The 16,025-nt window shown below is 38.1% G+C and overlaps 1 protein-coding gene across 1 annotated transcript; it reads left to right on the top strand.

Moving 5' to 3' along the window:
* The first annotated feature begins 5,629 nt into the window (after positions 1 to 5,629).
* LOC306866088 (arrestin domain-containing protein 3-like) lies at positions 5,630 to 11,158 on the top strand. Its single transcript, XM_079411096.1, has 9 exons — positions 5,630 to 5,686; positions 5,799 to 6,096; positions 7,875 to 7,956; positions 8,040 to 8,187; positions 8,298 to 8,400; positions 8,493 to 8,749; positions 8,834 to 8,990; positions 9,233 to 9,375; positions 9,467 to 11,158. Exons 1-9 carry the CDS (start codon positions 5,672 to 5,674, stop codon positions 9,533 to 9,535), a joined length of 1,272 nt encoding a protein of 423 aa, XP_079267222.1. The 5' UTR covers positions 5,630 to 5,671; the 3' UTR covers positions 9,536 to 11,158.
* The last annotated feature ends 4,867 nt before the right edge of the window (positions 11,159 to 16,025 follow it).

Here is a 16,025-nt window from a genome sequence, read left to right as displayed (position 1 = left end):
CCGGGATCAGAAGCGGGGTTTAGAACCACGATAACCAGCGCAGTGCAGTCCAATTTATCAGCCCTTATGAGGTGCTGAGTGTTATGGTTCGCAACAGAAATAGTGGACAGTCACAGAAATAGTGATGGAAAACAGATGATTTGGAGTTAAGAAGAGACTGTTCTTTATGTTTAACTTGACAGTCCACCGAAAAGTCCATTCTGAATGGCACTGACATGGCAAATATGCAAATAAAAATCAATATTAATCCATGGATTAGGAAATGAAGCAAGATAACCCAAGGGTTAACTATTTCAAGTGTGAAAAGCACAGTTAAGCACAGTGTGATGTTGGGCCGGGCATTGTGAAACCATAAACATTCCAACCTGATAGTGAAGTCATTTTGGGAAACAAAATTAAATTTGGAAGGTGTTTCATAAATCACTTTTAATGGTGAAAAAAAGTTATGTAATTACCAAATAATTTGTTCTTTTCCCTCTTTGTTGACAAATTAGATGTACGACCTGTCAACAGAATATCAGATAAGTCTGACTCGGATGAGATTACACAGAACTGGTCTGTATCGTTTACCACTCTGTCAACAGCTTGGTCCTTCATGTTTACTGGGGGACAAATCTGTGTCAAAGGTCACAGGACCCTCTGTTGACCTGTTGAACAGATGGAAGCTTTTAGTTTCCCAGGCTGTCAGGGATCCCTCTCCAAGTGTGGGAAAGACTTGAGTCTTCACATTGCATCATGGCTCTTAAACACACAAACACACACACACACACACACACACACACAGACTTGTTTCGCTATCCTTGTGGGGACTTCCATAGGCGTAATGGTTTTCTACTGTACAGACCGTATGTTCTATTACCCTACACCTAAACTTAGCCCTCATAGGAGACTTTTTGCCTTTTTAGATTTTCAAAAAACTTCATTCTGTGTGATTTATAAGCTTGTTTACCCGTGGGGACCTCAATTTAGGTCCCCACCGTGACACAAGTCCCCATGAGTCTGTGTGTATGCAGGTTTAAGTCCCCACCGGAATATAAAAACAAAAACACACACACACACAAACACACAAACACACAAACACACACACACACACACACACACTCTATACCAGCCTAAGCCAAGAAGCTTTATGCTTTGTCGAGGCACTGAACCGACTGCTAAAAAACAAGTAAATTAATTGTTATAAATTAAAAGTTATAATATAAATTTGTGATATAGATTAAAAATACATTGGTAAAAGTATAAGTGCTGTAAATTTGTAAAATCTTCATTCGCCTACATTAGTCAGTGTGTGTGGATGCTTCACTTCAATAGAATTTTAATTTTTTGATTATAATTAGATATATCTTTCAATCATTTAAGAGCCAGCAGTGTAATAATATTGTGATAAAAGCTATCTGTATCCATCAGCGTTTTCTAAGGTCTAATTTAAATACTAAATTTGACCTTTGAACTCTGACGGTGACCTCTGACCCGGAGAGAGCAGACCTGTCCCTGCTCTGGAGGATGGAATTGATAAGATCATTCAGTGAATTACATAAAACGAAGAGTGGGAAAGGTAGAAATGGATCCATCTTCTCAGTCATGGCCATTGTTTTAGTATGACAGGACTTTGCCTGAAAGGGTCTTTGTCTTGAGCTATAATGGTCATCCAATGAGAATTGATCTGAATAGAATCAATTACTTGACGGAATTGTTCCAGAATCTTTATTCTCGTAAACATATGGGGTTTTGTGCTCCAGATTCCTTTGAAAAAGAATATATGCTTTACCTTTTACGTCTGATTGATAGAGTTTGTGCTGTAAAATATGGGACAATTAAAATACTGTCTATGGAAATGACATATTGTCCATTTTACACCTCCAGGGACCATGCAATAGTTGGGAATAACTTAAATTTATCATTACTTTTAGCATGCATGAAACAGTTGTGCTTAAATTTATGTTGGTAATTTTAAATGTATCAAGTTTATGAGTTTGAATAGAGCTTTGCTGCCATCTGCTGTTGAGTATTTGACAAATAATATGGACTTTTACATAAGTTTTATGTTCAAAGAAATGTGTATTTTAGATGTTATAATTGGTCATTGTACAAAGATGAAAAGATCATTTGGCATCAGTTAATTCTATTCAAGGAGATGCATGCTGCACCATTCCAAATCTAAACTGCATAGAATTGTTTTCTGCTATTGCTCCTATTTGTGACCCGTGTAAATCTGCATCCGGCTCTCTGATCCATCTCTTTTGGACACGTCCGAAACATTACGATTTTTGGTCTGACATATTTAAGTGGTTTTCTAACATGTATAGTTGTGTTTTTCCGCCTGATACGGACACCACGTTATATTTATATTCTGTTGGACCATAATGTCTCTGTACAAAGTACCATTATTGATGAAATACTTATAACTAAGATTGTCATTCTAAGGGTGTGGAAATCGGATATTGTTCCTCAGTTTAAGATGTGGTTAACTTATCTTACTGGAATATTGCACATGGAAAGAGTCTGGTATGAAGTTATGGGTAATCTTGATAAATTTTACAGTATATGGCAACCATTTCTAAATCATCTGGCCAGCAATGTAATAATTAGTATGCTAGTATGCTAATAATTAGTATTACTATTGAGTGCTTGTTTAAATGTCCACTGAAACTGCCTATATGCCCTAATTGTTCTTAAAAGTGTGCTTTTATTTAATATGTTTTGTGTTTATTGTGTAATGAAAAACTAATAAAAAATACTTACAAATATATATATATATATAAAATGTAAACTTAAACTTGAAATGAAATTTTGAATTGTCTTGGCAACTAACTAAAATAAATGTGGTACTGAAGTACTAAAATAACTAAAGCTGAAGTTAAAAAAGCTAGTAGAAATATTAAAAAACCCTAAAAACTAATAAAAAAAATGCCAAATGCATATAGAAAAATAACTAAAACTTAAAGTAAAATTAAAACAAACTGAAAAAACAATAATATATACACACACACACACACACACACACACACACACACATATATATATATATATATATATATATATACACATATGTATATATATATACACATATGTATGAATAAATGCTATAATACTATGTTAATAATACTAAAATAACATCGGTCATGCCAGCTACTCTTCTTGTTTTCTTCAGCTGAAGACAATTAAACAAATTTCACAAAGATAATTTAGCTTCAACATTTTCTGTTCTTTCTCTTCTTTCCTACAATGTATTTACATTTACATTTATGTATTTAACATACTTAATTTACAACCCAAATTCTGGAAATGTTGGGACATTTTTTAAATTTGAATAAAATTAAAACTAAAAGACTTTCAAATGACATGAGCCAATATTTTATTCACAATAGAACATAGAGAACATAACAAATGTTAAACGGAGAAACGTTACACTCTTATCCACTAAATTTATTTTTAGTGGATAAAAGGTTATTTCAAATTTGATGCCTACAGGTCTCAAAATACAGGTCTCAAAATAGTTGGGACGGGGGCAACAAAGGACTGAAAAAGCAAGAAATTTTGAAAAGATTCAGCTGGCAACTAATGAAGTTAATTAACATCAGGTCTGTAACATGATTAGCTATAAAAGGGATGTCTTAGAGAGGTAGAGTCTCTCAGAAGAAAAGATTGGCAGAGGCTCTCCAATCTGTGAAAGAGTGTGTAAAAAGATTGTGGAATACTTTAAAAACAACGTTCCTCAATGTCAAATTGCTAATCTCATCATCTACAGTGCATAACATCATCAAAAGATTCAAAGAAACTGGAGAAATCTCTGTGCGTAAGGGACAAGGCCGAAGACCTTTGTTGGATGCCTGTGGTCTTCGGGCCCTCAGACGACACTGCATCACTCATCGGCATGATTCTGTCATTGACATTACTAAATGGGCCCAGGAATACTTCCAGAAACCCCTGTCGGTGAACACAATCTGCCATGCCATCTGCAGATGCCAACTAAAGCTCTATCATGCAAAAAGGAAGCCATATGTGAACATGGTCCAGAAGCACTGTCGTGTCCTGTGGGCCAAGACTCATATAAAATGGACCGTTTCAAAGTGAAAAAGTGTTCTATGGTCAGACGAGTCCAAATTTGACATTCTTGTTGGAAATCATGGACGCCGTGTCCTCCTGGCTAAAGAGGAGGGAGACCTTCCAGTGTGTTATCAGCGTTCAGTTCAAAAGCCAGCATCTCTGATGGTATGGGGGTGCATACGTTATGGGCTGCTTGCATGTTTTGGAAGACACTATGAATGCTGAGAGGTGTATATAAAGGTTTTAGAGCAACATATGCTCCCCTCCAGATGACGTCTATTTCAGGGAAGGCCTTGTTTATTTCAGCAGGACAATACAAAACCACATACTGCAGCTATTACAACAGCATGGCTTCGTAGTAGAAGAGTCCGAGTGCTGAATTGGCCTGCCTGCAATCCAGATCTTTCACCTATAGAGAAAATTTGGCGCATCATTAAATGAAAAATACGTCAAAGACGACCACAAACTCTTCAGCAGCTGGAAACCTATATCAGGCAAGAATGGGACCAAATTCCAACACCAAAACTCCAGAAACTCATAACCTCGATGCCCAGACGTCTTCAAACTGTTTTGAAAAGAAGAGGAGATGCTACACCATGGTAAACATTCCCCCGTCCCAACTATTTTGAAACCTGTAGCAGGCATCAAATTTGATATAAGCTCATTTTGTGCATAAAATTGTCAAATTTCTCAGTTTAAACATTTGTTATGTGATCTATGCTCTATTGTGAATAAAATATTGGATCATGTGATTTGAAATTATTTTAGTTTTCATTTTATTCAAATTTAAAAACGTCCCAGCATTTCCAGAATTCGGGTTGTACTTAAGCGACTTACAAAAGAATTCAATTCATATTGTACTTGTACAGTAAATTATGCAAAATATTAAAGTACATAAGATTTAGCCTATTCTGTCAAAGTCTGAAGCGAAAGTTTGTTTTCTGTCCATCGATATCAGTTAAATGTATAAAGTATGCTATTTAGAAGTTGCATTATGCAATAACCACCTTTATCAGGCAGGTGGCAGTGAAGAGCCGCGGGAGAAACTATGAAATGTTTGAAATGATGAGATTTAACAAAACAAAACAAAACAATCCATGATATGAAAACATCAATTAACAATACAGCCATCTATAGGATTTTTTATTTTTTTTTGGTAATTTAGCTTAGCTCGTAAAGCTTGCTACATCACGTTTATATAAAGTCTAATGAGTGATTTCATTCATGCGAGTACGTTCAAATTTAATTAAGCATAGTTTCACTTCTGTATTAGACGCCAACAACGCATTAGTGTACATTCATTTTTGTTTCACTGTGCTACTGTTTTCTCACAGCACTCTGCAGTATTTCATCCTGTTATAATGTACGCATACTATTAGGCAGTTACTAGTTTATTAGTAAAACTCTTGGATGTACGAGTTTGTGAAGATAGGCTACTTTTAAACAAATAATAAAACAGACACTGAAGCATAGGAAGGCGGAAGAAGGGAGCAGCAGCAGCCTTATCGATTGCGCATGCGCAGTCCGGTTGTTTTTCCACCAGACGGAGGTATTAAAGCAGAGTCCGAGCCAGAGCGCAGAGATACAGCTGCATCTTCACATGCAGTTACAATAAAACTCAATGAATAACAGACAGGTATAGCACTGAACCCGCCTGCAGCCCTTCTGCACGGCAAAACCCTTGGATGATTTCTTTCCTAGAAACATCTGATAGATGATTCGCTCTTTTTATTTGACATATCTTACAGCTCAGTAAGATTTCCACCATGGTGCTCGGAAAGGTGAAAAACTTCTTTGTCAGCTACGACTGTCTCAATGACAGTAATGTCCCTGTCTTTGCCAGTGGGGACTATGTCTCAGGTCGGGTGATCATTGAAGTTACCGGAGAAATCCGCGTGAAATCTTTGAACATTCACGCCAAGGGACTGGCGAAAGTTCGCTGGACTGAATCTCGTAATGCTGGATCCAACACTGCCTACACACAGAATTTCACTGAAGAAGTGGAGTATTTAAACCACAGAGACGTCCTTATTGGACATGATAGAGGTAAGGAGCATTTTAATCAAGCACCTTTTATTTATGACAGATGCTCCTTACATTGTGTCTTTTGTTTGCTTGCAAATATTCCATTGAGTTTGCACTCTGAACAGTTTAATCCACTGGCATAGGCAGAGAGAAACCAGCAATACAAGATTTCTTTATGAACCCTTATGCAGATGATGCTTGGCTGAAACGTCTTCCTCGCTACCAAAGAGTTTATTTCAGTAATACTGGGATTAAATGTAAAAACAAGCATCTTGAATTAGATTATGAATCATCATCCAGCAAAGTGAATGCTTAAATTAAGTTGTTTGTTTGAACACCAGAGCTTAGAAACATCAAGCCCTTCTGTCCAAATCAACCAGTTAATATTTTACTTTTATCTGCCATAAACGTTTTTTATATCGATATTCACTATGCAATCATATCCTGACATGCGGTTTTTTATATATAAGTTACATTTTGTTTCATAGGCGGTTCTAGTAAGTTTGTAGCCTTTGTTAGAAGCGGTTTAAACCTGTTCAGAAACTGGTGGAGACTGGGGGTTGTGCGGACCGAGCCTCTGCTCGCTGATTGGTTGAGGTCAATCCTATCTCTTCGCTGATTGGTGGAAGTGCTCGTGGGCCCCCGGTGATATCATATCTTTGCCCAAGTGTCAAGACTGCGACGCAACTTATTCGCAACAACGCAGGACTGATTGAAAGTTCATTAAAATGTCATATTTTCATTCTACACCTTATGCATCATTCTGCATTTGTTAAAAAGTATTTTGGCTTAAAGATACCGTAACAGCAAGAAAAACAAATTAATTCGCTTCCTATGCCACTGGTTAGCATGAGTCAACTGTAAAAGTTTGTCACATAAATGTTCCATGTGTTTATATTCTACAATGTCATGTTTTGAGGTATGTTGTAAACTGAATTTAATGTGCTCTGTAACAACCATTAAAGTAAATATGGAGTTTCTGTAATGAAGTCTTTTCTACTAATAAACTAAGTCAAACGTATTTATTTTCGTCTTGCGTCTTTCATTTTCTTTTACACCTAAACCATGCTGCAATACACGTGGCTTCCTTATGGGGGCGTATTCAAGAGAAAAACTCCCTGGCTCAGCCAATCAGGAGCCGGCTAGTAATATATGCACGAGGAAATCCGGCTTGAGAGAGGCTGCTCGCGCCGGTTCAGTCCGGTCCTCTCTAGCTCTTGGCTGCCTTCAGGCTCATAGTTATTTACAGCAGGCTGTGGAAATGCTGAGGTGGCGATAAAATAAGAGAGACATTTAATACATTAAAAAAAAAAAAAAAAAACATGTTAATGGCAGATTATTCCTGTATTTATTTATGGCCATAGTTATTTACACCAGTCTGTGGAACTGCTGAGGTGGAAGTAAAAGAATGAACAAAAAATATGAAAATACATCAAAAACGATATATTTTACTAAAAATAAACATATTTAAGTCCAAAGACCAAATATTCCTATATTCATTTTTGTTGTTGTGCATTTTTAATTAGTTATTTTGTTTGTATGTTCATATATTTAAGGTTTTAGTGATAAAAGCTTTTTGAAAAGCATAAGAACATACTACACCAAATTATGGACAGTTTGCTCATTCTTCTAAAACATTCTTATGCTGATATTGTTTTGTAATTTTGTATGTTCTGTTCCTATATTCATTGAAGCACTGAGACAATGTGGGTCGTGTCTTTGTCTTGTGTTTAGGATTCTTGAGGAATATTACAGGTATGGTATATTGGTATATCGAGTTTTATTCTCCTTTGTTTTAGATGATGACAGCTGTGACGAGGGCTTCACCGTTCTTCACTCAGGACGACACGAGTTTCCCTTCAGCCTCGAACTGCCCCAGACGTAAGTAACTCTCCTGACTGATTATATGCATATATAATGTATCGACTGAAACGCTGACGTTATTTTTTCATGTCTCTTTCTAGGCCTTTGGCGACATCATTTGAAGGCAAACACGGCAGCGTACGGTACTGGGTGAAGGTGGAGCTTCATAGGCCATGGCTCCTGCCCATGAAAACCAAGAAGGAGTTCACCGTCTTTGAGCACATTGACATCAACACTCCATTGTTACTGGTAAGAGAAAACCATTTGAAGCCTAATCACCTTGTAATGTAAAACTGAATTTTTGCTTGAGCTCTTGTATGATTTCAGAGGTTCATATATTGTCACTTTTTCATTTGTAGTCTCCCCAGGCTGGCACAAAGGACAAAACCCTTTGCTGCTGGTTCTGCACCTCAGGGCCTGTATCACTAAGTGCCAAAATTGAGAGGAAGGGCTACACTCCAGGTGAGATGATAAACCTGCTTGTTGGTAGACAGTTAGCTAATACGAAAGTTTTATCGTTCAGGGTGAATGAATTTGGTTGGTTTTCTTTGCAGGAGAGTCCATCCAGATCTTCGCAGAGACTGAAAACTGCTCTTCCCGTGTGGTCGTGCCAAAGGCAGCCATCTTCCAAACGCAGACCTTCTTTGCCAAAGGGAAGGTCAAGGAGATCAAACAACTCGTAGCTAACCTCCGCGGAGATCCTCTACCCCCTGGCAAGAGCGAGACTTGGGACGGCAAGATGCTGAAGATCCCACCCATATCACCATCCATTCTGGACTGCAGCATCATCCATGTGGAATATTCACTTATGGTGAGTCTACAATCTGTTTGATTTGTGATAAAGCAAACTGCATGCCAATATCTGCCATGTAACTAATCTCTTGCTTCTTGACAGGTGTATGTGGACATCCCTCGAGCTGTCAACTTGACCCTGAACCTGCCCTTGGTGATCGGCACCATTCCCCTCCACTCCTTTGGCAGTCGCACCTCTTCTGTCAGCAGTCAGTGCAGCATGGCTATGAGCTGGTTGGGATTGCCTGAGAGACCTGAAGGTACGGCACAAATCCTAAACTTGTTACCTAGACCCTTTAGATTATGGGGTCTCAGTCCTGCTCCTTGAGGACTACATTCTTTTAGAGTTTACTTCCCAGAGTCTCCAGTTAATCCAAAGGCAGATCTCTAGGAGTAGGATTGAGCCCCATTACTTAAGATACTTTACGACTGTTTGACATTAAACAATCAGTTTAGAAGTCTTTTTTGGTCTAATTGTTGGCTTTGTCCTCCACTCTTCTAGCTCCACCAAGCTACTCTGAAATCATCACCGATGAGGAGCGACAGAACAACTTGGAGCTCCCAGCTGTGAGGGATGAGATTGAAGGACCGCTTTATGCTTACATCCATGAGTTCCGCTTCCAGCCTCCACCTCTGTATTCTGAGGTGCGTTGAGTTCCCAAACTTTTTGTAGCTTCGGTCCTGCTAATGCATTTGAGTTCCTGAGTTCTCAAACCTTGTTCTTCTCCCTTGATAGGTTGATCCCCATCCTGAGCAGGTGTGCGGCTCCATGGACAGGAGACCAGAGACCTGTCCATCCCGCTGAACGAGTGACCACACCTGACCAATGCTGTCAGGGATCTCTTAACTCTACAACCTCAACTGGGGTTTGTTCTTCCTTCATGAGGAGGCATGAGTAGCCATCTTGGTGCTCAGATGGATATCCTCCAGGAAACACTCCCAATCCAAGTCGAGTCCAGCTCAGCGGCCCCTAAAATCCGCTGAAGATCTTGAGTGACTCCCTTCCCCCTCCGTCCTTGGTGAAAAGAGTACATACAAGATTTGTCGGAGTAAAACTGTGCCCTTGACACCAAGATGGATTAAATGCAACACCACTAAGTGTGAGAACAGTGTCCAAACATCTCCAGCCTCGTTTTGGAAGTTATTCTTCATTATTTGAATGATCAGACCAAATCATCTTGAAGATTTTTTGGTGATCGTTATTCTAAGAGCAACAAATAACTCCACCCATCCTGCATCCACTCTAACAGAACAAAGACAGACTTGTCAAATGTTTGTCATTTCTTGACTTAAAAGAAGTGGCTTTACCACATTGATTTTCTTGAAATGTTTTAAGAATGTTGGAAACTGTAGATGTGGATACAACAAGACCTGCTGCAAAGCATTATGGATGGGATTCTGACATGCCACGTTGCCTTTCTGCTAGAAAGAAACTGTGAGAGCATCAAACTGAACATGGCACTGATTCAAGTGGCGAAAGAAAAGAGACCATTGACGGCGAACGAAGAGGACTCTCATCGAGATGCAAGACATTCCTGAATCAGTCCTCCCGCTCGCACTGTTACAATATACGCAGAGAACTGCACTCCAATATGTACAACTAAGAGCTAACTAGACTCTCTTTTTTCCTTCTCTTCTGACTGTGGCCTGTTGGCGTAGGCCTTTTTTTGTTCAACAACAGCTAGCACTTTTCATCGATTGCATTCAAAGTGTATACCGAAGCTTGGCTAATATGATGCACAAGTTTGACAAACATATGCTCTGACGTTTACATGTGATTTTAGCTATGTTTGTTTACATAAATGTGCTGTTAACAGACAAACCAGAGTCACTAGCTACACGTTTGGACTAATGAAACAATCTCTGTGGCCTTGGCACAAAAACCATGTTTGTTTTTATCACTGTTTATGGCTGAATTTGTGCGCCGCGCTGACATTTACCTATAACTAAAAAGGGACTATGTACTTTTTGTGAACTGTATGCATCCTTACCTTGATGTTTGTGTTTTGGGTCATGGTGATAATAGTTGCAGTTTGTGTGTTTTTTATTTTTTTTATTTTACATACTACGAGAACATTCTCAAACATGCACTTCCAGGGAATTAAAGAACCCTCATAAAGACTGAACGTAATGCATACTGCATATAGGAAGCAACGTTACTCTTCAGTCAGGCTAGTCTAGAGCTAATTAAACTGGCTTCCATTGTTTTCCATTTCAGGGGTTGATGGGTGAAATGGGTATTAAGCTACTCCCAAGTCGAACGGTGCAATATCCGCTGTGTGTTTCCACATAGTTTTGTATTCTTGGCTTGTTTCTAACTTTTGTACCAATTTGTAGGTTGTCTATACGATGTCACAGCAAAAAAAAAAACGTGTATGTTTGTCTGTTTTTGCTCCAGTCTGTTTAAATAAATATGGCATTTTATACAAAAACTAAAGTTTAGTTTTTCTTGTATTACTTGTTAGAGTTGTACTTGTTAGAACATACTTCAAGAACACCAATTTACACAAGGGAACTTGACACATTTGGCAAACACAGGTGTTCCTACATGTTCAGACAAAACCTCCTGGCAACAAATCCCTTTGACAAAGTGGAAATGAGCTTGTATATCATAGGCAAGGCTGTTGCATGTCAAAAGTACAAAAATATCCAGAGATGGATGTGCTTTGCCATGTTTAGAACTATAACCCAGGTGGGTAAAACATGAAGGGATTAAATGTAAAACAATACAAAGCTCAAATAGTCAGACGGGTGTTCCATAGCCAGAGGCCAGATTTGTAACCAGTTCCCTGTGTTGACAGACTTCATTGTGCAACTTTTCACCACTAGCATTTACATTACGTTTGCATCTAAATCGTACGCATAACAACCTCCAAAGTATAAAAATACAGATTTGTGAAAATTTTTATGATTCTACTTCATCACTGAGACATTTGGCTTCCAAAGCTTCAGCTTCCCTTCAGAGGAAACGTCTTTTCCTTTCCATTCTCTTGGCATTCCAGCAGACAGGCCATCTAAGGACCAGATGCCGACCGAACACAAGGAGTTCCTTGTCTGTGCCCACACAGACCTCATGTGCGCTATGGAACGCTTCATATTTTCCACTCCTCTTCCCAGGCTCAAACGGAGCAGATGTTTGCTCCCAAGAGCTGTAAGTGGACCACTAACCTACTTTCCCTCCGCTGCTCAGGGATAAAACTGGATCTCTTCAGCTCATTAGAGCTCATTGCTGTAAATGGAGTGTAAAATGCTCAAGTTTACAGCTGGAAATGTCAATTAAATCCAGATAAACATCAACGGAGTAATCACTAGGATTGTAACAAATTAACTTTAGTACACATTTACATATGAGAATGACCAGGGCTAGTTTACTTAAGTTATTATTTCTTAGGAGAGTCTTATTTTTGAAAGTCAAAAAAAGGTAAAAACCTCAGCAATGGCTACAAAAAGACTTCCTTTTCTTTCACTTTTGTTGACAACATGCCCTAAAAGCAGGAAATGTTGTCAAACTGTATGTAGGTTACACAATGGGCAATCTGCATATTAGAATGATTTCTGAAGGATCATGTGACATTGAAGACTGAAGTAATGATGCTGAAAATTCAGCTTTGATCACAGAAATAAATTACATTTTAAAACATATTTAAATAGAAACCAGTTATTTAAAATTGTAATAATATTTCACAATATTCCTGTTTTACTGATACTTTGATCAAATAAACGCAGCTTTGATTACCTCTTTTCAAGACCATTAAAAAAAAATCTTAGTTATTTCAAACTTTTTGCTGGTATAGTGTGACAACTTCCTAGTGTGACAACTAGCCCCGGCCTCCACTATAATTGGCCCAAAAACAGCACCCTTCTTCTTTCCAACACACAAGTAGAGGATCAAGTAGAACTGGGTGAGAAGTGTGTCTTAATGGAACGCGATGTTTATGTAAAATCTTCACCCTGGGCTCTTCTTGACAAGTCTCACTACTTCAAGTGTCTCCAGACATGTTTGATAGGTACTTTAGGCGATGAACTTGACAAGGCCTGTGGCAGACTGTGCATGTGGCAGGTGTTACAGCCCTGCAGGATTAACCTGAGGAAAACCATCAGCCTGTGTCATCTGCACTCTGTGTGCAGGGTTTAACCCGCTGTACACGCTTCAACACTTATTAAAGAGAACATATGCCAAAGTCTAGACGAGCAGACGAAAGAATGTCTGTTTTGAATGTTCTGTGAAGGAGCTGAAACACAAAGCAAGGAATTTGAGCTTAAAGGAAGAAATTTGAGCTTTTTTGGATGAAATCCGGGAGGCTTGTGACTGTCCCATTGACTGTCAAGGTCCAGAAAAGTATGAAGGGCATCGTCAAAATAGTCCATCTGCCATCAGTGGTTCAATCTGAATGTTATGAAGTGACAAGAATAATTTTTGTACACAAAGAAAATTAAAATTATGACTTTATTCAACAATTCGTCTCCTCAGCTTCTCATCCACGTCGCCGTAGCGCATCTGCTGTTCTGTCAGCTGCGCCACACGGACACTCTCCAAAATGGCGCTACGCTTTATTCAGATTGTTGAATAAAGTCATTATTTTTATTTTCTTTGCGTACAAAAAGTATTCTCATACCTTCATATAGTTCAGATTGAACCACTGATGGCAGATGGACTATTTTGATAACGCCTTTCAACTTTTCTGGGCCTTGACAGTGTAATTTACTTGGCAGCCAATGGGACAATTTTCATTTTGGGGTGGAGTAACCCTTTAAAATATAAAAAAAGAAGCCCTAAAACAAATCTAATTCACCTATGATACTGCAGCTTTTCATTCGCAACAGGTGCAAACACAGAAGTGCGTGAAGATGCTTCTCTCCCCTGTTACATAATGTCATGGATCTAAATATGGGAATGGAGGATACTTTCATAACTGTAACATTAGGCCAGAAGCAACGGGACATGTTTCTAAGAAGGGACGTGCTCCACGAGTCAGGGATTGTCTGTCAGTGACTGTGCTGCCAGAGGGGTCAGTCCTGACACGCGACACCCTGACTTCCAGCTGAGTCAGAGTAACCAGTGGGCAGCAATGCAGGCCCCACCCCCTTTTACAGACATTCTGCAATGCCATTGGTGGAGGAGTTCCAGAACGGCTTCTGACTGGCTGCCACCTACACAAAGTCTCTGAAAGGATTCTGATAGGATTTACTGTACATATTATATGAAATCATATCAGTTATAAATCTATTAGTACATTAAATAATTATATTGTAAAATATTTAAATAAAGCTAATAACATATAGCATAACCTTTGCAAATTATATCAATTATAAATATAATAAAAATCTATATTATATTATATGAAGTTCCAAACTGGGGAGAAGCCTAATCATTCAGTCCTGTCAATCATCATTACGAGCCTATATAAGCATGTCTCATTGCACCGTACCAGCGTTAATTCTTCCGGCATCCCTCCACCTCCCCATCTCCTCCTCAATTTCTGTTTTTCTCCCTCTAGGTAGTACCGCAATGGGGAATTGAACTCGGTGCTTAAGCAGAGCCTCGGGTTCGAGCCTCCATTGAGGACAGCAAGCCAAGTTCGTTTACCATTAACCATCAGGACAGGATGGGCAGGTGAACTCGTGAAATTATATTATGAAAAAAATAAATAAATAAAACATATTTCATTTTCATTTCATATATTAATTTTTCGCTGAATTTACCTAAAAAAAGTATTTTGTTATCAAGCTGCATCAAAGCTTTAGTCTCGCATCCGAGCTTTCAAAATTATTAAGCATTAAGCAGCAAAATAAGCAAGGGCAACAATAATCCTTTGTTTTTTGGCAACTTTGACCTCAAGCACACCGTGCAAATGAGTCATGCTTGTATTTAATGGAGTGACACTGCGTGCAAGTCTCATTCGCTCGCTTGCAGTTGTTGATACAAGGGCGGCCACTGTGCAAGTGATAAACAAGAACTGGTTTAGACTGGCCTATGATGGAGGCGGCCTGAGCGGCAACCTAATAGCTCTGCGTGCGCGCTTACTTCTCAACATACATACTTGGGAGTGTTGAAATATTTTATCAGGGCACATTCAGCCCCGGGCTGTGAAGTGGAGTTCAGGGAGTGCGGGCCGTCCTATCCGTGTCCGCAGCTCTCTCGCCTTACAGCTCTGGCCAGTTCAATCCGGCTGCCATTGACTTTCACAGGAGCTTATTTTAACCTGATCCATCCATTCTGCCAACCAAAATGGCTTGTGTCTGCTTTGATGGTCTGTCTGTCTGTCTATACACAAAATATCTTTGCTTAACTTTCCTGTTTTGTTAATGTTAACCTGTGTGCAGAGCTGGGTAGATTACTTGGAAAATTGGAAGTTAGTAACGTAATCCATTAAATTACATATTTTAGGTATTTATGTAATCAGACTACATTTTGATTACTTTTAGATTACTTTTTACCCAAATTATTTATCACATTGATTTAAATAAGATAATTTCATACCATATTGATATTAAATCATAAAAAAACGGAAAATTAAGTAATTTCAGAATAACACCAATCAAAATAAAACACCAAAAAATTAAATAAAATATTTAATTTATTTACCTGCATGTGACCATTAACCAACAGAGAACCGTGAACATGCAAATGTGATACTTAATTCTTAAAATATTTATTTTAAAATCTTAGGGTACTTCAAGAACATATATTAGGTGAAAGATGTTGAGATGACAAAAAAGTTTGGGAATGCCTGCATTACACGTAAGTAAGAAATATAACATGAAAGAAAAAAAATATATATATATATATATCAATAATGTGAATTTGTGTATTTTAAAATTTAGCATTTTTTATGTGAACGTCCTCAAAACTGGAAGAATTTCTGAATGTAAGCAGGAGGCTATTTTTAGAAAGAAACATTTAAAAGATGAAAAAGAGAAAGTAGGGAAAATCAAGAAATTATGTATAATTTATTGCTATTGTGTGAATAATATGTAATCATGTAATCAATAAAAAAGTGTAGTTTTTACGGGTATTTAAAAAAGTAATGTAATCTAATTACAGGTACATTTTTGGTATCTGATTACATAATCCACCCAGGTCTGCCTGTGTGGTTAACCAAATATGATTTATATTTTTTAATAACACTCATTTAATTCAACATATCCTCTGAAGTATACACGTGATTGCTAGGTTATGTAATGCAGATTAAATTGTGTATTGTTCTCAGCAATTAAAGGTGCACCAACATACAATATGATTATGATTTATGATGTAAAATATTATGTAACCCAGCACCTTGTCAATATATCAC

Source organism: Barbus barbus, assembly GCF_936440315.1.
Source record: "Barbus barbus genome assembly, chromosome: 47".
Classification (NCBI taxonomy): Eukaryota; Metazoa; Chordata; class Actinopteri; order Cypriniformes; family Cyprinidae; genus Barbus; species Barbus barbus.
The sequence above is the reverse complement of the archived record's forward strand: the minus strand, read 5'-3'. Positions and strand labels throughout refer to the sequence as shown.

What these genes read in the sequence shown, in the direction of transcription:
- LOC306866088 (XM_079411096.1), top strand. An exon ending in AGCCTCGAACTGCCCCAGAC is followed by an intron (nt 7,957 to 8,039) that starts GTAAGTAACTCT and finishes GTCTCTTTCTAG; the next exon opens with GCCTTTGGCGACATCATTTG. An exon ending in ATTGCCTGAGAGACCTGAAG is followed by an intron (nt 8,991 to 9,232) that starts GTACGGCACAAA and finishes CCACTCTTCTAG; the next exon opens with CTCCACCAAGCTACTCTGAA.